We start from the raw sequence: 27,887 nt of genomic DNA on the forward strand, positions 1-27,887 counted from the left end.
TAAGCTACGGCAGTCCGGTAATTACAACAACAAGCCGATTTTATAACTAATCACAATACTTTTTAGACAATGACAAAACGGTGGTAAACATGGCCAAAAAATAACAGGAATTTGGCTTATAAATGGTTTTTATTTAGGGTGTTTTATCCCTGTCAAGAGGGGTGGTATCGTCACTTATCAAGGCTGTATTGACGGGGGTAAAATATGCCTGTTAGAGTGTACTTAAGGGTCAAATGTGTCCTTGAGCAGTTAAGGGTTGAATGTTTATTGTTGTGATTTTTTTTTTGGTATTTAATAGGCGGATGTGAGGAATCCTGCATTATATTACAGTCTAGTTTCTGAGCTTGGTTTAACCCGCATAACGTAAGAACTTTTTATATTTAAAATCTTATTTTCTACGGATTACTATAACCAATCGGTGTTTTTGCGATTGAAGAATGAATTTTGATATTAGCCTAATATAAATTATGACAAACAGTCTCTTACCAAAAAACAACGGACGAATCGGTGATTGTAACCCTCAGTTAACTATAATATATTTTTTCCTCAAGAAATATTTTTTTATTATAAAAAAAAAACTAATCTTCCTCATAAAGTTTTGGGCTCAGCAACAAAAAAAGTCACGCGTATGTAATAAAGAAAAAACTTAGTGTCTAATATAGGAAGGTTGTGGCTTCGGGGTCATCGGTAAACTTGACCCTCGGGTTATATAACCTTAATATTTGATAAGCTGGATCAGACATTTGTTACCTCGGAACAGTGCCATAGCATACTTTTTTTTCCTTAAGTCTATTTCATTCATGAGCCAGAGCGAAAACACAATTTTGGGATATCTTTGTAGTTTAATATTCTTGTACATTGACATAACGAATTAAGCCAAATTATTTTAATTTTACTTTTGGGTAATCAAATTACATATTTTGAGGGTTTTCCTACCCAAAGGGAAGAAGGCTTTGTCACCAGGCTGTAGGTCTGTATCTCATAAACCGAGATAATGTGACTATGTCAACAAATATGGAAACCTAAATAAAATGAAGTTTAAGGGGCTTACAAAACAACCCTGAATTTTGGCCTTTTTATACACAATGCGGAATCCTTCGTGCGCGAATCCGACTCGCACTTCGCCGTTTTTTTATTATACTAATACCTGAGCTGCTTATAACATATAACAGGTATTTTATCCTGAAATGTGTTCATGTCAGTTACAACCACGTGTAATACTGCCTAATAAATAATTCTTATTTCGCTCATACGTGTACCTACCAGGGGATAAGGAAGCCTGGTCGATTATATCCCTCTAAGGGATTTGACATGTTAAATAATATATTGAAAATATGGTATGCTGGAATCGTCGTTCTTGTATGTTTTGAATACATATAAAAAAAATACTATGACAGATAAGTACGCCAATAGCCAGCCAGCCAAAAACATGGTGAGGTCGGAGGCATTACCCATTGTGGGGAAGAGACTACCCAAGGTAATCCTTCCCAAAATAAAATTATATTTAAGATTACCTGGTCTATGTTTTAGTTTAGTACTTGATTTAAAACTACATGTAGAGGTATATTGTAGGTACGTACAATTCTTCTTTCACTAAAACCCAATCAATACTGTAAGCCTTATGAATAATGAGTAAAAATTGAAAAATAAATGACAAACAAAATATATTTCAGAGAAAAATGAATGCTTGATTAATTTCAGCTTTTATGTTAATTGAATTCTTAGAAAATACTTCAATGATACTCGAATATCCTTCTGTTCTCATTACCTAATACGCAATGTTTCATCTGAAATAATATTTTTTATCACAGTGCTTTGGTATTTTTTTTTCAAAAACTCGGTAATGTCTTGTATTTTTGAAAATAATTATTAAATGAAAAATGTTATAAGAACAAATAGCTACAGATCATTTGTATGGATAAGGGACAGAATAAAATATGAAAAATATTTTAATATCTACGATAACGATTAAATTTTTTAACTGTCTTAACAAACCTCTATCAAGACACTATAGGTAAACTTCACATCAAATTACTATGCAAAGTAACCCTCTAACCATACTAAGCACACTTTTAAAGACCTAATCTACACTAAAACCTATTATCTAACACTATACCTAATCAATTCTAGATTAGACACTAGATAATTACATTTTAAGTCTCAAAAGTCCAATCCTTTTTCGATTAGTTCTACATCAATGTTGCAATTCTCATTGTCGTTGAGTACACCCGCTATAAAGATTTTAGAATGGAATCCTTTGGTACAAGTAATTAGGACTTAATTAGGACAACAGAATGACTGTGATTAGGAGTGTGTGTCCTGTGCGCAATTTGTACTCAGCTGCTGAAAGACCTAATTTTCACTTTTGTGATTTCCTACTTTAATACTGCCTTTTATTTTTGTGTGACGACAACTAAGTATGTATTTTACGTATATTTTCATATGGGTTTCGCGAATTTAGTGATTTTTGAGGAACGTATAGTTAAACATTCACCATACACACTGTGTTAAGAGTACCCGTACACTGCAAACTTAACAGTCATCCGACAGTAGGTGCGGCAGTTGGCATTTTTTTTAAATATTGATTTATGAGCCCAAACATATTATCGTTAATAATACATACATACGTTAAAACATAATGTTAGCTATCATTAAAAAGTTCTGGTCTAAAAATACAAGTACTCGCAAGTACCTACTTAAATCCGTAGATTAAAAAAAAATACTAGTTTTTGTAGTATAATAGCCAGTGGTTTCATTCTATTATTCTCAAGGATTCTATTCCTATTTTTATCTCAATTGTCCTTACTGGGTCTATCCCACGTCAGTCTTTTTAAGAACGAAATCCTATTTTAGGTCAACATTTAGTTTCCTGCTCCATCGGTCACCCTTTATCTCAATTGAATATTCTAGCAAAGATTCTATAAAAATAGAAATAAGACAATTTTAGTTTTCTTTTTTTAACCCACATTTCTTGCAACCTTACTGGTTGCATTTCTTGCAACCTTACTGGTTGCAACCTTACTGGAGTGGGTGCGGGGCTTATTACTACATTATTATTTGACTTGTTATCGCCTATAACTAAGGTAAATATGTACTTGTTTTTATCTAGAGTCGGATAACGCCAATAGTGTAATAAGTGAAGCTAGTTGGTCACCGCGGTTTCACCCGAATCCTGAGAGAACTGACTCTCACAACCAGGTATAAAGTAGCCTATTTCCATCCTCAGGCCCTAGACTATTTCTTCATCAAATGTATTTAAACAGTTCAGTGATTTAGGCGTGATAGCGCTATTTGTATTCATAATGACAGTGAGGATTGAGTCTATTGAATGGGAAAAAACTCCAAGTTTACACAAAGCATAATCTTTCTCTGAATATCACCAAGATTTTAAACACAACTCACTTTTGAGAACGGCTACTAAGTAGCATCTTTCACGAAATTAATTGCACAAGAGGGTTAAATAACAAAGTAAAGTGTTTCTTACAAAAAACCCCAAAGTGTGTATCGTAGCGAGCGTTGGAGGTTCCGTAGGTATTCCGTCCTTATTTCCTTGCTAAGTTCATCAATGTAAAAGTCTGATTATTTTCGCTTTTAGCTCCCCGTTTTTAAATAATCTTACCTTGTTCATAATTATAAATGAGAAGTTGCTCTTTCTGTCTTCGTACAATCCATACTTCACTACATAGTATAAAACGAAGTCGCTTTTTCTGTCCCTATGTCCCTTTGTACGCTTAAATTTTTAAAACTACGCAACCGATTTTCATGCGCTTTTTTAATAGATAAAGTGATTAAAGTGGAAGGTTTATATGAGTAGGGGAATACTGTTATCCCGTGCGAAGCCGGAGCGGGTCGCTAGTAATATTATAAATGCGAAAGTATCTCTGACTGTCACGCTTTCAAGTCAAAACTACTGGACCGATTTTAATGATATTTGGTAGACTATCTAGTGCTGAGAAAAGATATGGCATACTTTATTTTATCGTTCAGTTGGGGGTGGCCTGTGCCTTTGGGACGCAAGTGGAACCGCAGGGAACATCTAGTATTAGTAAAGATGATATAGGTATTAGTACAGACTTGTCCAAAAGCATGGATTGATCGAGTAAACTCTAGGTCAATTTGTACTTATCTCGGCTATATTTTTGCAGGACTCGAGTGGGAGGCTGACAAAATAGGTATCGATGAAAAATACCACTATATTTCATACAGAAGATTACAAATGGATTTTTAGCTATTGAGAAATAATATAACATAAGATTTGTCTTGGAGGTAAGATTTTAGAGAAATGCGAGCATTATTACAGCAGTCTTTGTAAACGATGGTACGATTTGAAAAATTATTGATAAACTAGCTGATTAAAAGTAGCCTATGTTCTTCTCTGGCATTGAAAGCTAAAATCGCTTTAGTAGTTTTCACACAAAATTACTTTCACATTCATAATATTGGTAAGGGTTATGACGGAATAATTGGAAAAATAATGTCTCCTTAGTGTGACACTTGACTAAGTATATCTTATACACCATTGACTGTGTTTCGGATGGCACTTTAAACTTGTGGTCCCGGCTTTTATCGAACATCCTTGGCAGTCGTTACGGGTAGTAAGAAGCCAGTAAGTCTGACACCAGCCTAACCAAGGGGTATCGGGTTGCCCGGGTAACTAGGTTGAGGAGGTCAGATAGGCAGTCGCTCCTTGTAAAGCACTGGTACTCAGCTGAATCCAGTTAGACTGGAAGCCGACCTTAACATGGTTGGGAAAAAGGCTCAGAGGATGATGAGTGTGACACTCTACAGAAAAAAATCATATGACTAGAACATGGATCATTTTACACCTACGGAATCCTAAAAACATGATACCAAGAGATAATGTCCGTCTTTAAAATTATGGCCAAATAAAATTAGACCCACTATGCTAATTAAGTAAAGCTAAGTTACAAGATAAAAGACAAGTGAAGTCGTTTTAACTTGGGTGATTCAGCTTAAGTGTAACTTGAGAATCTTGTGTTATTATTTTTGGAGAAAAATAACTTCAAGTTACTTTGAGTGCGCTTGGGGTATTGGATAAGCTGTAATTATTTTTGAGACGTTATTTATTGTTAAGTTATTTTCTGGTTTATTGGTTTAGTCTGGTTAATTTCTAAATGCAATTGAATTAAGTCATAATTCGGTATATTAATGCTATTAACAGTGTGTTAAGTAGGAGTGTGGATGGATGGAGAGATAGACAAATGGAAATATGGATTGACTGTCTGAAAAAAGACATGAATAAGAAAGGAGTGGATGTTAGAATGACCTCTGGCAGAGAGGAATGGAAGCGGAAATCATTGCTCCGACGACCCCAAACAATTTGAGAACAGGGCAGAAAGAAGAATTTCTTATTCAATTTTATTATTGTGTCAAAATCATTATTATATCACAATTACTTATAACGCAATACGCAGTAGGTAACTATTGAGTAATTTATGACGTAACCCCAGTAACTAGTTAGTCTCTATAAAACTTTGATTCTGAGTTGTATCTGCTTTGAAAAGGGATAGCCGGACGACTTCTAAAATCACATTACTCCAGTCCAGCAAATTTTTAAGCACATAGCAACCAGGTACCGTCAAATTCCTGAAGTTATTCTAACAAAGAAATTAAATTATACTTATATAAACACAACCCCATTCTGAAACAAGAAGCTGAGTAAACAAAGCTAAGAATTTGCAGCACGTATAAACTTTATTAAATATTATATAAGCCTTTGTAACTTGCTTCACAAACTAGAGTTTGTAAAGCTATTTTCCTGGTAAGATTTTTATTTTGAGGCAGTTGCAATTATGTTTGATATTTCATTTTTGGAAAATCCAGAAACCGTCTTGTTTTTTTCCGGAATAAAAATATGCTTTGCCTTTTCAAAAATAAATATAAAAAAATATTTTTTCTTAGGAAATAAGCTATGTGCCTATGTACTATGTTTTCTATTTTTTCTTATTGTCTGTATTATGTGTGTGTACCTTAACTATTAAATAAATAAATATGTTAGAGTCCGCTTCCAGTTTAATAATGCCAGCACATTATTGACTAAACGGTCGGCCGACAGTTGACCGATAGTTAGAAAAGAAATGTTGTAGAAAATCTTGATTCCAATCAAAGTTTTCAGTCGGTGTCATACCGATTAAATACTTGATCTTTGTAATCTGCATCCTACCATTCATCTTCATGCTGATTTATGAGCCCAAACAAACTATCGGCCGACTAAAAGTTTGCAATATCCCGCATACTCTTACTCTAAATTGATATAACTAAGCACTAATGTTTTACATGGAGCGACTGTCTATCTGACCTCCTACACACAGTTACCCGAGCAACTCGATATCCCTTGGTAAGATTGATTGACATTTACTAGCTTCTGAATACCCGTATCGATTTCAAAAGATGTACAAATGACAGCTAGGACCCTCAATTACGAAACATGATCCTGTAGTCATGAACATTAGTTATTTGAAGTATGAAGGTATATTTCTAACGTAGCTTCTAAGACAGGAAATGATAAATATTACTCTGTAATATATGTACCTATTTTTGACGAATTTTATTTTGTTTTAGATGTAGGCTAATAGGCTTGCTAGTATAAAAATGGACAAGCCTTCGAGATCTATAACCTTTAAACCATCAAAAAGGACTTCAGTTACCTCAAACGTATATTTTAGTCGATTTCTCATCACCGTAAAGACTTCCGAGACACGTAAATGTCGCCCTATTATTACTTAAAAGCTTCAAGCAACTAAACATATGTATAGCTAGTTGTCATAAATATATTCACATCTATGTATCTGTCTAAGTATTAATACTAAAAAAACATACAAAACCTCTCTGAAACCCCATTTTCCCATATCCTTACTAATACCGATTAATGTGAAAGTTCATTTGTCTCTCAACCGCTTCAGACCAAAATTAGATACTAAAACGATTTAAATGCAATTTAGTCCCCACATAGACACAAACTGAAAAAGGATATAAAATACTTTTTATCCAGTCATTGTGGGAAGTATTTCCCTCACAAAGCAAGTAAAGCCACAGAAAACAGCCAGCTATTACTTCTCACATTAATTTTATTATTTCCGACGTATCAAAAGTTTGACGTATTGACTACGAGGAAATTGCTTCAGGGAGTCAAACGTAAATGTATCAAAATTGACGTCAATGTGGGGGCGATATTCAAATTAAAAGTTCCTAGTGATTGCCACACACTATCTTTTAATATACGCGATTTGTAGATAATACGAAGAAGGCTAAATTCGTCAATTTCAATGCCAAATCTCTTAGGTCGTCAGTTAATAATTATTTATTAATAAGTATTAATATTTCTCGTTCTTTCAGATTTCTCTCGCAATCACGAATATAAAATATTGTTCTTACGTTAATAAATATAGCTCTATGAATTCACTCTAGAATAAGTACTTTTAAAATAATTGATTACTTGGTTAATTTTGAGGATTTTTAGCAGTTATTAATAAAGTCTTCATAATAAACAAATAAGAATAAATTCTGTTAACTTTTCCAAAAACCACACAGCATCAAAACCATACGTCAAAAAGTCCTTAACAATAATTAATATACCAGTCATGTAACACCAATTCAGCATTAACACGCTAACTGAGCAATACAAAATCTAATCAAACTATAAACCTATTAGTCATACCTTAATCAATCACAATTTAAACTCACCCTGTCTAATTTCAACTAGTTAAACACAAAACTTTCACAAAGTTCCAACACTGTTTCTCAACACAACACTACTTATCAAAAAAACTATTTTTCAACCAATCCAACTTACACTTTTTAGAAAAAAATATATAATACACTTATTTATTTTATATTTATAAATGTATTTTACAGTTATAAGTTCACGTATTTTCGAGAAATTTTCGTTCGAGTGACATCCGTTCTCTCTCGCTGCTGAATAGCTACTGAAGTCTTGCCCTCAATGGGAGCGAGTTTCAGGCTGAAACAAAAGTTCTGTACGCTTAGAATCTATGTCGTTCACCTTAGGTTTGTTTGCCTGAAATTACTTTGTGTTTTGTTTTGGAATGTGAATAAATAAGATAGAAAAAAAGTTTTCAATCTACATGTGATGTAACGGATTTCTTTTAAAACGATTTCGAATAGGGGGAGGTTTTCAAACTGATCCATTTTTAGGATTCCGTACCCAAACCCTTTTGTTTTCGCTCCTCTGTCCGTCCGTCCGTCCGTCCGTCCGTCTGTCACCAGGCTGTCTCATGAACCGTGATAGTTAGAGAGCTGAAATTTTCACAGTTGATGTATTTTTGTTGCCGCTATAACAACAAATACTGAAAACAAGAATTAAATAAATTGGGTGGCTCCCATACAAAGAACGTGATTTTTTTGTCCATTTTATACATAATGGTACGGAACCCTTCGTGCGCGAGACCGACTCGCACTTGGCCGGTTTTTTTACATTTTGTGTACTCGTAGGTTCTTATATTTAAAAAGCTGGTATTGTTTGAACGAGCCAATCTCAGAAACTATTAGACTAGACATTTTAACGATTATATTTTCAGTGTTAGACCGCACATTTATCGAGAAAGGCTATAAGTTACTTTTTATACGGTACGCGGTGAAGTTTTCACGGGACGTGGGCCTGCTACTGCTAACGGAAACTAGTTTTTAATAAACTGGTAAATCTCAAAATATGTGTACATGCTTATAAGTATCCTAAAGTTTCATGAGGTAATTCAGACAAAATAAACTTCTCACCTATATCGACACTATTCACGGTTCTGCAGACAAAACCACAGGCAGAAACTAGTCATAAAATAACTGTTAAACAATCCAAAGTTTTCGTGTTTATATGTTGTTAGATGCACTTTCAAGGTTGACGTTGAAAGCTGATGGAAAGTGGTTTTCGCGAGCTGGTTGCTTTCGAAATAACCCCGAGGCTTTGCTAAAGTTAGATATAAGGGGAGTAATTAAGTGTGTTTGTGTGTTCACCCCCATGGCCTTGGATGATATGGAAATGTTCTTGGCAGTTGTGTGTGAACTGAAATGGAATATGATCAATGCATTTATTTATTCGTTCCTTTAATTAGGCCACTAGGGCATAGAAAATACAATACATAAATAATTGACGATACAATACTTAAAACTAATACGTATAGAAATAAACATTTATTGGTTGCAAATTACTTAGTATTTAGTATTTACAGTCTTGGCTAAAAGATGTATAAAGGTCTCTATAAAAATTGAGACAATTTTTTTTGCAAAGCTTTCAATGATTCAGTCGGTACCTGTAACCACAAAAATTTTATTTTTATAGGTAGTTATCCATGATAACTAAGTACATACTTACGTTAGATAATGACTTCTCTCATCATTCATACAAATCAGTAACAATATTCATCCTCCTCTTTTCAAAAGTCAGTTAAAAATATCACTCAGCTGTAAATACAAATACAAAAACCGCGAAGCAACGAATTGGAAAGAAATCAGTTAGCAGGTGGAAAATATTTCAGCTTTGTACGAGCAAACGGGGAAACTGCAATCCTGGCTCTCTCACTGTTTTGTTCACGAATTTCAATACAAAAAACCGATGAGCAAAACGCGCGTTTTTCACTCTACAACATGGAGGAAGGAAAGATAGCGGAGATGCTATAAGGAAGGTAGGTCACTCACATTTTTGTAGGTCAAAATTACTTTTTTTATGACCCCTCCTGCTGTGGGTGCAGCGAGAGGGAGTGTCAGACTCTTACTGACTAAAACCCACCATGTTCCTTCTTAAGCCCTTTATACCAGAGCCGCGGAAACATTTTAGAGCAATCCTGTAGGCCCGGCAGGCTTTAGCCATAGTGGACCCCACTGTTAAATTACTAGAACTAAAACGCCTCGTTGTCAAATCAAACGATAACGTTTTGAAGTCGCTATCGGACACTCGTTAGGAAGCTCACGCTGTAACCACGAGTGCAATAGGCAACAAAAATATCCAAAAATTTTGGATGCTTTAGATCAGTGGTTCTTAACCGGTGGTCCGCGGACGACTGGTGGTCCCTGGAGGCCTTCCAAGTGGTCTGCAGACCAACGTCGCGTTAACGTTGTTATCGATCTTACGTATATATCCATCTTACGTATATACCAATCAGTTAAAGATTGGTCTTGATTGATTTGTGATTTATTTTGAAAATAATGATTAGGTTCCATAGAATGCGTGTAAAGACGAATCTAGTAACGTTCCTTGTCCCCCGAACACCTGCATTTTGGCGCGCTACTTTCTTAGTAGATTTTGCGTTATGACATCTCTGCTAGTCATTTGGTTCTCCGTACTCTACAACTATATATTTTCTACTGTTACGTTGGTCGTCTTTTGATTGGTGAAAAATGCTCCCATTTTTCAAAATATCGTATAGTATATGCGTAGCTAAGTTTTCTTTTTTTTTTGGACTGACTTTTGCTGTGATATTTTGGTGCGTGTTGGGAATTCTGTGGTCTATGGAATTTTATACTTTTATGCAGGTATCCTTTTTCATTGTTATTCTGGTAGAGCTTTTGATATTTTTGATTTTTTTTTTGGTTATTTAGGTTTTCTGTGGTTTTCACTTACGTTTCGAAAATATTATTTTTACAGCCATTTAAAAAAAAATGGGGAATAAACCATATAGGGGAAGAAAAAATCATAAATATACTTGCATGGTTTTTCATAATCATTGCTCTAAAAATATTACCATAAAATATAATTTTATATCCGTCATTTTCACACCAGAAAGAAATTAACAATTAAAACGAAAATTACAGTATCCATTAACAAAGGCTTATCAGATAAAGTTCTACATTAATATTAACTAAGCCCCGTCTTACAATAACTCATTATAATTACGTCCAATTAATTATTTTCGACTAATTAATTATGATATACTACTTCCTTCTTCGTTATTTATTTTGCAGTTCTATTTGAACTGTAATAAGAACTTTCGGAGTAAGAGTGGCTCATATCTTAACTATAATAGTTCAATTAAGGTTAAGCTACTCTCGCTGCGGTCAGGTCTTGGATGGGTCACCAATACAGATCATAATGAATATATTTATGGCGGCACGTACATATGATGGTGTGGTAATTTGCATCCATTGGTGCCTTTTGTGTTGCGGGTTTGATTTCTTCACCGGACAACGAAAAGTTTAGTAGGACCTGGGAAGTATTTTTATTTACTTTTGCAGATTATCTTACTATTACGTCATCTCGACGTCTAAAAATCTGAAAGATTGTCTGTTTTATCCATCTCATCTTTTCATCACGAATTTTATCCCTAAGGAATCTGCGAAAATAGCCAAAAAAAAGCTTTTCCCAAACAAAAACAAATCACAACTACCACCTGTGCTTGAAAACCGTTTAAATATTATCTCCTGTCTAAATAATTTCATTCTAACTACGATTACATGGCCTGATTTCCCTAGACGACCTGGACAATTTCAGGCTGTCACGCTGAAAAATAACTGCTCTCTGAAAAAGGCTGAATCATCTTGTTTTCAGTCTATTCAGAGTCTCCATCACAGAGTAAGGAAAGATGAGCAGAGGTGGTAATGCAGATAGGTCAGGCGCCTCCTTCTAGGTCAAAATCATGCGGTAAATAAGACCAAAACGATCAGTTACAAGTGAACTAACGAGGCGTTCGGGTTCTTTGAGACAACTGTCAACGATTATTGGTATTATAAAAAACTAGCTTCTGCCCGCGGTTCACCCGCGTCCCGTATGGTTACAAAAACTATCTTTTATCCTTCTCCCGGGTCTAAGCTACATGCCCTCTAATTTTAAGCTTAATCGGTTCAGCCTTTCTTGAGCTATAAAATGTGTAGCTAACACGACTCTTTTATATATGTATATAGATGTTCGGACCCAAAGAAAGTGTGTAAGGTCGAAAACAGTAACGTTCCTCGTCCCCCGCTCACCCGCATTTTGGCGCGCTACTTTCTTAGGCGTTTTTCCGTTATGGCACCTCCGCTAGTCATTTCAGTCTCCATGGTCTTCATTGAGGGTTTGAATAAAAACTCATTGAATACAGTTTTGAATATAATAGAAAATGGCTTGGACCCTTAAAATCGTTGACAGTTATGATAAACAGTAATGGCTGGTTGTTTTAGGTGAATAAACTTGTTAGAAAGAAGTATTGTCTGAAAAAATTGGCGTTGATAAGTTGAATTTAATCGAGAAAGTAAATAAGTAGGTAATTTTGGTCTGCAATTCTATAAATTATATTTAAACGTATAATTCTTCACATCCTACTTGGCTAAGCAATCTAAAATCGGCATATATCCATATATCCTTATCAAAACACCGACTTTAAGAGCGATATTTTTTCACTCTTCGTTTTCATTTTATATTTTTGGAAGTCGATTTTGTTTCTATTTTTTTTAATATCATTTCAGCCACAACTTACAAAAAGAATTCAGTTTTTACAACTACGATTAGATAGTAGGTAGATTTCAATAATTTTCATCAACAGTTGCCTCTCAAACGTTTTGCTTTCTATACATTGCACAAAATGTTGCCACGAGCCTCAATGTGTAGGAATTGAAGCGAATTCCTGAATTAGCTATACTGTTGAATGGTTATAAACGCGGTCGACCACGGCTGCAATATGTTGTTTGAATAGTGATGTAGCGTACCTATGGTTATCGATAAAAAATATGAAGTGATATAGTATATGATTCATTTTGTCAAACTATCCATACCTATATTATTATACCTTGTCGAAATAGATAAACTGACGAGGAAAAGTAAATAGATTTTCTGACTGCAATATTCTCTAAGTCTATTTTGCTATGCTTGAAGTTTATATGCTTACGAGCTTCCTCTAGAGGCTTTCTGTACTAATAATGGGCTATCCAATAATGAAATAATTTATTTAATATTGGAACAGTAGTTAACAAACTCTCCAGCTTTATAATATTGAAAAGTAGATTAATGTATTACAACTTTTTTATAACTTACAATTGGAAATCGACTGCTAATGGAAGAATAAAAATATTTACAAAAGTTTCCTGATTATTTTCATCCAAAAAACACTTAGGTACAACTTGTTGAAAATAACGAAACAATTTATAAAATTAAATAATAACTTTTGAAGTATTCGCAAAATTATTTCATTCAATACATTGTTTATTTGTCCTACATTTATTTATTCAATAAATTCAGTTTATTCATTATTAAAATTCGTTTATTGTTTATTTAATGGAAGAGATAGTGTTTTATTTTTAGAGGCTTTCAAAGGTAAACTAGGTGAGTTATTTGACTTAATAGCTAAAACTAGGTGTTCCTGAAACTCAACGTACTTAATTTTTTAAAGTTCTTGTTCTGTTATAGCAATTTATTTACCTCTAAATACTCAAAAGTAATCTTATGTCTTCCTTAAAACTCTGTCATAGCAACTCACTAAGTGTGGCAGAGATATAATTAATAATGTTCGAGATGCCTTTAACATTAACTGTCAGATAAGTACCTGATAGGCTACCAGGGACTTTATCAATAACATTTAACACTGGTCATAACGCTCCCATCCGGATATATACTACGTAAGTACTTACCTATAACACTAAATAGTTTTACAAAATCATCGACATATTTCTCCCATCCCTATACTAAAGTTTAGTATTAAATTAATACGCTAGCACACGAGACTATGGGCTCAAAACATGGCGGATTTCAGCTCATACAACGGCTGAAATTCTGTCAGTGTTTCACACGGAGTAAGCAAAGAGAAACGGAGATGCCATAATGCAGGTAGGTCAGGTGCCTTCGTCTAGGTCAAATTTGTATGGTGGGCATGACCAAGACGATCAGTTACGAGTGAACTAAAGTAGCGTTCGGGTTCTTTGAGACATCTGTCAACGATTTTTAACCGACTTCAAAAAAGGACGTTCTTAATTTCCTTTGCAGCAGTGAAGGTTTGGAAGTGCCCTGATGATGGAGACCAGAGAAAGTCGAGGGAACTCAACAACTGAATATGTAAACTACCTCTTGTTTGGGCTTATATTATTCGTATGGTGACGAGACCTTTGCACTATACGATCGAGTAGTGCAACAACTACATAATATGCTTATGACTGTTTTTGGAAGTCGGTTCTATTATTTTGTAAAGTTTTTTTTGGCCCTACAAAAAATGTTCGGGTCTAAAGAGGGCGTATATCGGCGAAGACAGTAACGTTCCTCGTCCCCCGCTCACCCGCATTTTGGCGCGCTACTTTCTCAGGCGATTTTCCGTTATGGCACCTCCGCTAATCATTTAGTTCTCCATGGATCAGTGTTTCATAAATCCTTATAAAATTACTAATATTAAAGTTGGGTTGTTTGTTGTAGTGTTACAGGTTTTGGGACACAGGTAAAGTGATCTGGATTAGTTGCGATAGTTTTTAACCAGCTTTAAAAGAAGAACAGCCTTACTTATAAAATAATAAGTTATACTTAAGAGATGTTTAAGAAAAAATCTTTCTTATAAACGTGGCTGAAATAAATCATTTTCTTAGCAATGTCTTAAATGAGCTGTCAAATTAAGTAGCCTCACACCCTTGTTTAACCCGCTAATTATCAAAATGGCTGGATTCTTACCAGCTGATTTTTCATTTCCGGTTTATTGACAGCTCAACTTTTTAATTTTATATTTTACGGATGCCATTGTTGCCATTACACAACGTTTTGATGACAAATATTTTTTTAAGCTACCAACATTCCGGTAGTGTTGAGAAATTAGTATGTTTTTATGTCATTATCTGTTCATTACTTAAGACATGCTTAAGCAACGTTTATAGGTCAAAATAATTTAATCACTACTTAAGGCTTTAAGTAGTAATTACTTAAAACAAGAAGTGGTTAATTTAATACGTTTAGAGTTTGTATATTTTGTCACTTTAAATATCGATTTTCTAAATCATGTTCTAAGGATAAGCGTGTAAAGGCGCGTACGCACGTACGAACACGAACATAGCGAACACAAACACCAGACCCGAACATTTGGTTCGTACGTATGGACGGCATATTCGAACACGAACGCAAACATAGTTCGGGTCGAGTTCGCGAACAACAGTCGTGAACTCTATCTTAGTAGCCTTGACGGCGCCGTTGGAAGTGGTCGATTGTGAAGTTATTAAAGCGCTTCGAACACCGTCCATACAGAACACACTACAAGGATCGCCGCGAACATGTTTGACGAACAGAGTGTTCGATGTTCGATAGTGGTACGCACGTGCGAACCAAGTTGTTGCATATCATGTAACGCAACAAATTTGTTCGTACGTGCGTACGCGGCTTTAGGTATACATTATACCTATACCTTTTATGCAATTGCGTTGAAGTTGATGTATCTGTTGAATTACACAGGGACTATATTATTAAAAGTTTTTTTTTATATATTAGTAAAAAGCTTTAAATTTGTGTTAATTCATAATATCTAACCAAATTCACCACACTAACATCATGAAGTGAAAGTTTGGATGTTTCTTACTCTTTTAAGCAAAATTGTTTTTATGATTTTTACTCTATGATACCTATCGGTTATCTTGTGTGCTAGAAGTAGCTTTGATGTTAGGAACAGTATTACATGACACAACTTAATTTTACAAACCCATGCTCACATTACGACATATACCCTTGTGTTACAAGTCATACACAAACCTCGTTATCTCCAAGTGTCAGTTTAACTTTATGAGGCCGTAACACCCTTTAACTGTCACTTTAAACCTGCGTGTACAGGCTGATGTAATTATTTAGCAAGTCACATGTAGTGTGAATACTCGTATGTTTGTAATTAAGCAATGATAGCATATCCTTGTATAGAAAGTCATAAGCATGGAGTTAGTACCTACGTATCTTTTGCCTACTGATTCTTACTTCCATACATACTAAATAATATTGTCAATGTGAAACTAACTGTCTGTTTGTCTTTCGTACTTTCACGGTTAAACTACTGATCCGATTTAAATTATGTTCGGTATACAGATAGTCTTGAGAAAGGACTACCTACTTTTCATATGTATGAGTAAAATTACTCCAGGAATCGGGTGAAACCTCGGTCGGAAGCTGGTCAAAAATATTGACGTTAATAAGGGAATTGCACGGTTAAATTACCTCAATATTATCAGGGTAAAAAGCCAAGGACATAAATGTTATTATTTAAAGTTAGGTACATAACGATCTTTCTAGTTGCTCTCCGACCGTAAAATCACCTTTTTACGCACCTGGATAAAAACTAACGTAGGTCCTGCCAAAGCATTCAATCTATGTGGATACGAAAACTTTAAATTGGTTTAACCGGTTTACCGTGAAAACGTACAACGTTAAACCAATTTAAAACAGACAGATTTATATTGAGTTAGTTCAGGATTAGAAAGAATATCTGTTCATCTGACTAGTCTTTTTCTCAACTATGTTGGAGTCGGCTTCCAGTCTAATCGGATGCAGCTGAGTACCAGTATTTTACAAAGAGCGACTGCCTGTCTGACCTTGTCAACCTGACAGTTACCCGGTTTACCCAATACCCCTAGGTGAGACTGGTAGTCAGACTTCTACCCTTGACGGCTGCCAAAGATGTTCAAATGACGGCAGAAACCTACCTACTAGCCTTCAGTTCCTAGTAATTACAATTATTTACATATTTTATTTGTTAAATACCTTCACGTAATAACGTTTGAAACAAAAGTTTTACACTACAAAATACTTGCTCTATATTTGTGAATTTTATGTTCCAACGTGGAATACAATTATAATATGTTCTGTTGGCTGGCAGTGAACAATTTATGATGTGGTGTTTGAAAAGCAGTACATCATCTCTAAAGTGTGGCTGAAAATAATTCTATTGTGTTTTATTTACAGAAATGGTTGGTAAAATTTCCGTACAGTCATATTTTAAACGTGAATTTTGTAGTTGTACTTTTTCGTCAGTTTTTAATGAAGAATTTGCTGCATTTGAAATTCGCGTTTGTGCAGCGTAATCCTTGGAATTACAAGTTGTTATTGTTATATTTTTGAGTAATCACTTGAGGAGCTGAAATTAAATGTTTGAATCGATGACGATGAAATATTGTAGGAAGAATTGATTGTAACTTACCTATATGAATATTCTACAAGTTATATATTGGGCAACTTTTACCTAGGTCATGGTGGTATCCGTGTTCATAACTTCTGAAAAAAAAAACAGCTCACAGATGTCTAAACCTTTCATTCAAAAATTTATCGATTAACTTTTACATATTTAAACATACACTGGTGAAATCCCGACTCTAAACATCTTGCCAACTTTTACACCAGCCCCAGATGAAAATAACTCTATCTCCAACTAAGTATTTAGTATCGATTAAATAATAAATACTTACCTTAAATTGATTAACTTTCTAGACAAGAATAATGCCTTTCCAAACTCGGTTTAAGAAGCGATTAAAATGATTAATTATCATAATTAAATGTGGATAGTCTGGCTATAAGCCTGTAACGTCCTAAGTATCTGTCGAAAGTATGAAAAGTAGGCACTTTCAGCAATATTTCAATTACTGAAGCACCCGGTTGTAGGAGATTAAATATTTGAAAATGAATTACTGAAAAATTATACTTTGGTTACGCTATGTTAAAGAAATTATGAAGATTTTTATCGAGTAGCTCTGTTTAAATCAAGTTAGGGACAATGTATAAAGAAAACACAACTTACACGAAACATCTAATGGCTAACTTCGGAGATGCAAAGTTACATGACAAGAAAAGCTTTGGTGGAACGGAGCGGAGAAGTTTTTAAAACAACCACTATAATTTTTCCGTTTATTGATACTATTGAGTGACATATCCAAACCAGATGTAGGTACAATAGAAATATATTACATATGTCCTCTAGGTGGATATAGGTACCTAAATATACGTATTCCTTCTTAAGAAAAATACCATCTATATCTTCATAATTTGTGGCCCAAAAGTAATGAAAGTAAATATGCTTCCTTCTTTCTTATGTCCAACGCTGAATGGCTAATGGCAAATTGACGGCTGATTTATGTCAAGTCGTGGCGTGGCGTAATGTAAAGATATTAGTTTTCTCATAACAGATAAAATTACTTTTTGTACCAAACATTCTATTTTTGGGTAACGGTGATATTTTAACGTTAATATTTTTTATAGGTTTATTAAATAAATTTTGTGTGACATGTTTTTTTATAATGAAATGGCGCAGTTGCTTTTTTTTCACTTAGCTTACGTTTAATATCTTGAGAAAATTAAATATTGATACAGAATGAAGTGATTTTGTTTTGATGAAAAAAAAACTGGGTGTTTTGTACTTAGCGAGATTCCTGAGAAATGCGGCACATTTTTTTTTTGTTCTAGTCTACTTACCTATTTGCATTGTAGGTAAACAGTAACTAATTACGGTTGAACATTCTAAAATGTCCGCGTAATTGCAACTTTTGTGCGCGAATAATTTTTAAGGAAGAAGTTATTATGAACCACATTTGAACTGTTCATCATATTTACTAGGTTTCACAAAACTATTATCTACGCAATGATATTCTAATTCACTACGATCATATAATAACTTAAGAAACTCTTTCGTAAAACCAAGTCTTAAAGTTTTCCCAAACCCTTTGAGGGAAAATTTTTACAAAAACAAACCAAACAAGGTATTTTTATCTATGTCAGAAGGAAAAAAAAATTAAATAAGTATTCTAATATTTCCTAAGCAAGAAAGAAATGACAATTTATATTGTTACGCCTGCTTCCTTATATTTTTTATTCTTAGAGCAAAAATAATTCGGCGGCCACTGAGTATAAACTTGGCTATAGAGCGCAATCAAATATTTTATTTTTGCTGACGACGTACCTACATATTTAATGGCGTCCACGGCCGATTTCACCCACGGCGGCTGTTCTCATATAAGGAGATCAGCCAGCTGTGCAGGACATCGCAGGACCGACATTTACGTGCCCTCCGATGCACGGTGAATCAATCACCAACTTCCAGACTACGGGTTGCTTTGTGAAAGTTTTGGAAAAGCCACCCAGCGACTTCAAATGTAAGTATATACCTACTTGTTACAAGTATCTTCTTCAGAAGTTATTGAATTTATATTTCTTCATACGATTACTTACCGATTACACAAACTGAACGGTTCTTCTCCATTAGGACCCACTTTTTTGTAACCGTATATCCTTTTGTCTAACTTTTTATGAGAGATAATCACACTAGGTATTATTATTTAATGGAAATTGTATGTGTATGTGTTTGCACGCGTGTGTGTCTGGGTGTTTGTGAGTTTGCCTGTGTGTGTGTAGGTATGGTTGTTAACCGAATGCAGGAAGAAAGTTTCTCATTAACCAGGTAAAACCTCTGGTAAAAGTAAGTTTTTTTTAATCTTTTTATATTGATAGCTTGTAACATTCATACCATAATATAAACCGTTTAATACTGTAAATTGGACAGGCATCCGTTTCTTCCGGAATTACGGCGTATTAGGTTCTTCTTGACGATTTGGGAATTAAAGAAATATAGCCCAAAATAGCTTGAACCTCGGATAAAGTTTCTGGTATCTACAATGATATTATAAACTTTGATTAAAAAGCTGAAAGTTTTTTTACTTGGAGGTGCTTCTCAGGAACCACAGAACCCGAACTAAGCACCTACTTCTACTAATAAAAAGGAAATAGCCTATAATATATCTTTTTCGAGGCTCTAGGTACACTATGTGTTTATCAAACATTCAAACCGGTTCAGTAATTTTTGAAAGCCGGGCAAATAATATAATATTACCTAGTACGGAAATACCCACATACCTATACCTAGATATTAGATTATGATTAGTAGCTATATATGACTACCCACTAACAGATTCAAGCTACTAGATTTAGTTAAATCCCACGCAATACCAAGTCTAGTTACCGCCTGTTAATAAATTTCGTATCGAAACCTCTTACATTGAAACAGGCCCTAATTTCATCTCCCAAAGCCTAAACCTTGAGTGAAAAATAAGATTATCAATGTGATCTGATCATGGAGAACAAAATGACTAGCAGAGATGTCATAACGCAAAATCTCTTCAGAAAGTAGCGCGCCAAAATGCGGGTGTTCGGGGAACGAGGAACGTTACTATCTCCGCCCTTACACACCTTCTATGAAACCCACCCATTATTTTCAAAATAAAATCACCAATCTATCAAGACCAATCTTTGACTGATTGGCTCTGATTTGTCAAGGAACTCGAACGTCACGTTAGTTCTAGTAACTGATCACGCCGACCGTACGTTGCTTGACCTACAAGAAGGCGCCTGACCTACCTTCCTTATGTCATCTCCGCTATCTTTCCTTCCTCCGTGGATCTCATACTGGGAAATACTCCGGTTCTTTATTTGAGGTAATATTATGTCTTGAGTGTTGCAGGCCTTTATTTAATCAGCTGATTCCATTTTTATTGGCTGAGAAACAAGGTTAGGGTTTTGGTAAAGTACTGGTATGTAATTCCTTATTTCTTTGGCCTCTTTTAGGACTTTTTTAAGTTGCCCTATAAAGATATTATCCCACATACTTCAGTACCTGTTAGGGATGAGACAGATCTGAATTAAGGGTACGTCCGTGATTCTAGTCCGGTCAATTTAAACATAAAAGTAGTGGTCCAGTAGCAATAATTCCCGGAAAGTCAAATTTTCGTGGAGGGCGTGGATTTACCATTACAAATAAAATATTAAAAGTCCCCGTCGATCCCATGTGTTTAGGTCTCGTTCATGTACCTGTTTCTTTTAGAGATAAAGGCTCTGTTCAAATGGATATGTGTACTTATTTAAATTTATTATGTACTCCCCTTATGGACTTCCTTTTGTAGGTACTCCTATAATGTAATCCTTTATCTTCTCTAATCTACAATCTTCCTTTTGTAGTTCCCCTTATGTACTTTATTATGTATTTCCTTATATACTTTATTATGTGCTCCCCTTATGAACTTGCTTATGTACACCCCTTATGTACTTCCTTATGTACCTACTCACGTTATAAAGGTACTCCCCTCATGAACTTCCTTATGTACTCCCCTTATAAACTTTCTTTTGTACTTATTATATACTTTATTATGTACTCCCCTTACGTACTTCCTAATATATTCTCCTTATGTAATCCCCTTACATAGCATATATCCAGCTGTGAACTATGAAGTCTTTAGTACCAAATTTTGTAAAATAGATAAATTATTTCGACACGCGGAAGCTTCTTATTATCAAATAGCAACATTAAGTAAACAACTATTAACCCAACCGCTATTAGGCACAATAAGTTTCCTTAACAAAGAGATACCTTAACTATGTACTTCAGAGGGCTGGCAAATAAATAGACCCTGTTCGTTGGCACATTTTCGGTTGAAACATTTCCAAATTGAAGCAGGGAACAACAAACAGTTTGACATTGCATACCGAACAATGCCATGATGAATGGAATCGACGGAGTCGCTTCGTTAACGACGTAAACTTTGAACGGTTAAGTCACTATACAGTTAAATACTCAGAAGTCTATGTAGTTCTCTTGAGTATTTTTGCTTGGTTGAAGTTAGCTACTAGTGATTGCAAAGCAGTCAAATGCAAAGTGCAAAACACAGAGACTATTAACAGATTTGAGAAATTATTTTAGTGTTAGCTTGTCCATTTATCGATGAAGACTGTAGGCAACTTTCATCCAGCTTTATGGAGCTGAATCCACGGGAATGAAACCGCTGGAAAACGCTTCCATTATGAACAAATTATTACTGCAAACGCGCGAGGCATCGAATGAAATGGCTGAAGAGCAGCCAATAATTACGAGCCACAGCTTGACAAAGATTAAGCTCGGTGGCTTGGAACGTTATCTCTCTGTGTAACCTTCTAGCGCAGTCAAGCACTATATTCTTTTACCTCTATGTATATCTATCAGCATCCTGACCTTCTGCCCAAGCTCTGTACATTGGCACAAAATGTTCCAGCCTAACGTTTATATGGCTAACGAATTCTACAAACTCGAAACGCCTTTGACAATCGGCTTTTACGCGTTTTTTTTTTTTTGTTTGGTGTCATTTTTTTACGGAATTGAATAAATGTTCGAAAGTTCTAGGATTGGTTTCAGGTAAAATTGGAAATTGTATGATGAATAAAAAACTATTTATAAGGAGTCGTGAAGGGAAGTCGTGGTGGCCTAGTGGGTAAAGAACCAACCTTTCGAGTATGAGGGTGTGGGTTCGATTCCAGGGTCAGGCAAGTACCAATGCAACTTTTCTAAGTTTGTATGTACTTTCTAAGTATACTTAGACACCAATGGCTGATAAAAAAGGTGAAGGAAAACATCTTGAGGAAACCTGGACTATTAAGTCTGAAATCACCAACCCGCATTGAGCAAGCGTGGTGATTAATGCTCAATCCTTCTCCATGTGAGAGGAGGCCTGTGCCCAGCAGTGGGACGATAAAAAGGCTGTAACAGTAACAAGGAGCTGAAATGGCTGAGCTGGTACAATAGGTGTACACAAAAAACAAGACTACGAGAAAGGAGGTTTTAATACCCCTATCTAATATCTATGGCAAAAAAAAAATACAACCAATGAACCTTTCAGCTGTCATATCAAATCTTTCAAGTTATCACCCAATCTATGAAATTATATTCCTAATCAAAATGACGATAAATTTCCGTGCCCATTCCCTCGATCTTCATAAAACTACAACTTGTTTGAAAACTTTGATAAAGCAACCATTTTTCAAACGTTCTGTCAGTGATACTATCGAGTAAGTACCTATTTACTCCGTGATTATATTTGATACAAGGGCTTGAAAGAAGACCCTGTGTTTAGGCTAGTTTCAGTGTAAATAAAGGCAACAGAATACCATAAAGATGCAATTTAGAAGCCAGGTATAGACTGCAACTGCCTAAAGCACTTGTAGCAACGGGTGCGCTTACCATCATCTGCTTATCATATCAAACCAAGGAAAAGAGATGAAGATTCCGAGATATTCATCATCAGCCTTTTTATTGCCCCACGGGCCTCTTATTTCTCTTATTCTTTAACACACACACTTGACAAATCACAAAGACAGTTTATGTACAACGGCCAGCTTAAGTTTCTCTTACAGCCATGCTTAAAGCGATAGAGAGATTCGATAGAGGTAGGGTAAATTAAAAAGCCTTTCTTAGTTTAAAGTGTAAAGCCTTTCTTTCTAGCCTTGGAAATAGCGTGTTTATAATAAATTTCATTCCAGATTCACAAGAGTATTTCCACCGAGACATTTGATATGCTTCAAACAGTGGAACGCCAAGATGGTCTTAGAAATCCTGCTCAGTGCCATGAACTTAAAATGCCGGATGAGAGATACACATAACAAGAAATTGGTATAAAAGACAAAATAAACAAGATAGGGAAATGTTTGACACTAGTAAATTGTCGTGCACAGCTATCCCCTATTTTCTAGTTTTCGATAATGTACTTGTACCTACTCTCTGCACAAGAGTTTTGAGCGCAGATATTTTATATGGAAATCCAACTTTTTGGAAATCAGACCCACGAGTTCAAGACCAGCTATTTTCTTTAATTCGTATTGATTATAATCATCGGCACGAATCTTGAGCACTGACCGTCACCTGCGCAGAAGTGATTTATTAGCAAAGAACCAATCTCGAGTGACGGCTAGGACGCGATGCGCTGCGGGCCAATCACCGCTTTACCCCGCCCCCGTGCCTCACTTCATACCACAAAAGAGACCCAATAAATCACTTCTGCGTAGGTGAAGGTCAGCGCTCAAGATTCGTGCCGATGATTATATTTATTACGACTGTTTCAACTTGCAGGATGTATTACCGAACACAAAGGTGATGATTCTATCAGAGGTCAACGAACCCATGCTAAATATGGCCGTCTCAAAAGCTGCGTCCCTTCTGGGGGCTAACGACGTCAACATAGTTGACCAAGTAGTTTGGGAACATGATTATAATGGCAAGTGAGTGGATTAACAGGAATTGATAGTGCTGTAACATCTATATGCATTTATGTAAAAATAATAAAAAGCGACGAATGAAAGACAATTGCATGCGGCAGAGATGAAAATGTTAGGTAAGAGGAATATGTGGTGTTACGCGAATGGATAGAGTGAAGAATGAGTATATAAGAGGAAGTTTGAAAGTGGCACCGGTAACAGAAAAATTGCGTGGAAACCGGCTGTCATGGTATGGCCATGTGATGTGGAGGAATGAGAGTCATGTTGTGAGGAAGGTGATGAGTATGAACGTGGACGGATATAGTGGAAGAGGAAGACCAAAGAAACGATGGATGGATTGTGTGAAAGTAGATATGGTAGGAAAGAATGTTGCTTGTGAGATGACGGCTGATAGAAGAGTATGGAAGAAGAAAACATGCTGCGCCGACCCCAAATAAAATTGGGATAAGGGCAGGAAGATGATGATAATCCCTATATCCCTTGGTCACGTATGAAAGGCTGGACCGATTAAGCTGAAAATTAGAGAGGACGTAAATTAAACCCTTTACTTTTTGTCACCATCCGCTTTTATTTTTTCAGAATATTCTCGGACATGGCAGACATAATATTTGTGTCGACGAAAACGCACATGTGTATCCAGAGGTTTGCAGACAAGTCATCAGTGCCAGTTCTGTGTATGATGTCCAGGACACACGCATCCATACAGTCCTTGTCTACCGTCATGTCTATTATGGTACCTCTTCTTTGTTACTACATTAACCATCAGATATTTTCTTTTCTGTATCAGCATGAATGTGGATGGATATAGAGGAAAAAGACGACCATAGAACCGAGGCATAGGTTTGTGAAAGACGCTAGGCGACAAAGGGCATTACTTGTGTGATGACATCATATAGGAAGGTTTAGGCAAAGAAGACATGCTGCACCTCTCCAAATATAAAATTGGGATAAGGGCAGGGGAATGATAAAGTTGTATTCTGTTGTAAAACTTACTTGTGGAATATGAATATTAAATTCTACTTAGAACATAAAGCTACCTCACTCCTGTTTACGTAAAAGAATACTTGGATAAGTTTGCATGTCTTTAAAAAAGAAACTGCACCAGAAGCCACAGCTACCAGGAGCAGGAAAACTGCCGATAGTTAAAATCAAACAAAACTAGTTCTCACCAGAAATTATATTCAATTTCAGGAAGAATATGGTTCAATGCAAGGGGTGAATTTATCGTACGTGGGGCCTCCTCATCCTGTGCTGAACTCGTACCTACTTCTCTGTCCAATGCTCGGAGCAAATATACGGTTTAAATGTGGATGTAATGTAAGTCTAGAAATCGGAGAAATCCTATCCTACTAATCCTACTAAAATTATAAACGCGAAAGTTTGTATGTATGGATGTATGGATGTTTGTTACTCTTTCACGCAAAAACTACTGAATGGATTTTAATGAAACTTCACAATAATATAGCTTATACATCAGAATAACACATAGGCTACAATTTGTAAACATATTGTTCGAAATACTAAACCTGCGCAGACGAAGTCGCGGGCACCAGCTAGTATTATAAATGCGAAAGTTTGTATGTATGGATGTTTGTTACTCTTTCACGCAAAAACTACTGAATGGATTTTAATGAAACTTTACAATAATATAGCTTATACATCAGAATAACACATATCCTACTAATATTATAAACGCGAAAGTTTGTATGTATGGATGTATGGATGTTTGTTACTCTTTCACGCAAAAACTACTGAATGGATTTTAATGAAACTTTACAATAATATAGCTTATACATCAGAATAACACATAGGCTACAATTTGTAAACATATTGTTCGAAATACTAAACCTGCGCAGACGAAGTCGCGGGCACCAGCTAGTATTATAAATGCGAAAGTTTGTATGTATGGATGTATGGATGTTTGTTACTCTTTCACGCAAAAACTACTGAATGGATTTTAATGAAACTTTACAATAATATAGCTTATACATCAGAATAACACATATCCTACTAATATTATAAACGCGAAAGTTTGTATGTATGGATGTATGGATGTTTGTTACTCTTTCACGCAAAACTACTGAATGGATTTTAATGAAACTTTAATATAGCTTATACATCAGAATAACACATAGGCTACAATTTGTAAACATATTGTTCGAAATACTAAACCTGCGCAGACGAAGTCGCGGGCACCAGCTAGTAAAATATAAACATCCGAATTGAGAACCTCCTCCTTTTTGGCAAATCGGTTCAAACCCCGTCTATTTTCCTTCTGAATCCCTTTGAGTGGAACTTTAAGGAGATTGCGAGCAATTTCCGCTCCAGATGAAGTTTCACGCTATCCTCAGGCTTTCATCCTCATCGCGTGACGACAGAATCATGGACCCCTCATTTAGAAGTTCCATAATTTGTTCTCAAATCACTTTTACATGTTTTCCCCAGGAATGCCCTGTAACTCCACTCCTGCTGGACGCTAGTAAAGCAATGACGGCTAAGACTGCGACAGAAACAGAACAGTGCATGCACGCCAAAGAAGCATTGAAGAACGCATGCGTCGTCATCGCAGGACCCACCGCGAGTAAGGACAAGATTCATGAGTTCGCGATGGATATGCAAGTAAGTTGGTGTCTATATGACCTGTCCATGATGTATGTACAATTATTCTAGTCTTAATATACCTATAATACAGAAAATATCAAAAACAATCTTGAATAATTTATCGATGAGTAAAAAAATGGCTGACTTAAAAGCGGCAAAGTTGTATGACGAGAGCTGTAGTAAAGGACATAGAATTTGCATGCCATAGGTATGCATTCTATGGAAACGGCAGCATTTTGACAGCATTTCCAAATGCATCTTGCTATATATAAATAACTAAAAAAAAAAAACAGCCAATTGCGAGCCGAACTCGCGCACGTAGGGGTCCGTACCATTATTTATAAAATTAGCGAAAAAAACAAGTTTTTTGTATGGGAGCCCCCCAAAATATTTATTCTATTCTAGTTTTCAGTATTTGTTGTTACAGCGGCAACAGAAATACATAATCCGTTAAAATTTCAACTCTCTAACTATCACGGGTGATACAGCCTGGTGACAAACGGACGGACGGAGGAGCGAAAACAATAGGGACCCGTTTTACCCTCTTGGTACGGAACCCTAAAAATTACACAATTACGCGAGCCTAATAACAAAAATAATGTGCCGTGGAGATTGCGCGCTCACTCCACCCAGTAGCATCTCGCAACCTGCTATTGTGAAAAGGCCCAGAATTTGTCTTTCTTTTCAGGAAATAAACAAACTGACAGCGTTCCGCTGGATATTCTTCCACACATGTCCTCGGGGAGCGGAAGTGGACGATCTCTTATTTTGGAACTGCAACGCGAGGACTTTTAATGCATTTCACAATATGCAGTATATAGCAGCTGCATTAATGGCTGCACATGTCAGGAATTATAGATTTTAACTCGTCCATGTTTTGAGCAATTTGTGGAGTTCTATGGCCAGTTTTTGGACTTGGATTGGTATATTTTGAGGGTTTTAAAATAGTTACCTACACATATTGATTTTGACTGTTGAATCCATCCTGTAAATCTAGAATAAAAAGAAAAAAAGTACGAACAACTTAAACTACTGAGGGATCCACTCAAACAAAGTAGTGTTCTAAAAGCCTATTGTCTTTTGCAAAATATATCTTCTTTTTTTGAAAATTTCAATATATTTAAAACCTACAACTTATCCATAGTCCTGATTTTGGTGTGTAAACTATAGCAAATGTATTGTGTTGAATATTGTAAAGTCTGTGTGTGTCTGTATTGTCCAAGCCTACATTAGGTATTCCATATTAGTAAGTAAAATTGACAAATCTATACAGCATTTTGATGATCAAAGTCAATAAAATGATAATCAATTATTTTTGAAATTGTTTTATTAATATGTAATTATAACT

At 35.5% G+C, this 27,887-nt stretch overlaps 2 protein-coding genes across 2 annotated transcripts in view; one reads left to right on the forward strand and one right to left on the reverse strand.

Annotated features, from left to right (window-relative positions):
- The window catches only part of LOC110379294 (octopamine receptor 1), a 76,790-nt gene extending 69,002 nt beyond the window's left edge, over window positions 1-7,788 (reverse strand). Inside the window, exon 1 of the mRNA XM_049849237.2 lies at window positions 7,705-7,788. The gene's annotated coding sequence lies outside the window, so the exon portion shown is untranslated. The remainder of the gene's footprint in view (window positions 1-7,704) is intronic.
- A 14,777-nt stretch (window positions 7,789-22,565) lies between these two features.
- Window positions 22,566-27,853, forward strand: LOC110379285 (ornithine carbamoyltransferase). Its single transcript, XM_021338894.3, has 7 exons — window positions 22,566-22,735; window positions 23,207-23,336; window positions 23,793-23,941; window positions 24,518-24,671; window positions 25,130-25,255; window positions 26,384-26,557; window positions 27,228-27,853. Exons 1-7 carry the CDS (start codon window positions 22,626-22,628, stop codon window positions 27,402-27,404), a joined length of 1,020 nt encoding a protein of 339 aa, XP_021194569.1. The 5' UTR covers window positions 22,566-22,625; the 3' UTR covers window positions 27,405-27,853.
- Window positions 27,854-27,887: the final 34 nt, after the last annotated feature.

The sequence above is a fragment of the Helicoverpa armigera genome, chromosome 21 (genome assembly GCF_030705265.1).
Source record: "Helicoverpa armigera isolate CAAS_96S chromosome 21, ASM3070526v1, whole genome shotgun sequence".
NCBI classification, from domain to species: Eukaryota; Metazoa; Arthropoda; class Insecta; order Lepidoptera; family Noctuidae; genus Helicoverpa; species Helicoverpa armigera.

What these genes read in the sequence shown, in the direction of transcription:
- LOC110379285 (XM_021338894.3), top strand. Translation starts at nt 22,626, where the DNA reads ATGACGATAAATTTCCGTGCCCATTCCCTCGATCTTCATAAAACTACA. An exon ending in ATACACATAACAAGAAATTG is followed by an intron (nt 23,337 to 23,792) that starts GTATAAAAGACA and finishes TTCAACTTGCAG; the next exon opens with GATGTATTACCGAACACAAA. An exon ending in AGTTCGCGATGGATATGCAA is followed by an intron (nt 26,558 to 27,227) that starts GTAAGTTGGTGT and finishes CTTTCTTTTCAG; the next exon opens with GAAATAAACAAACTGACAGC.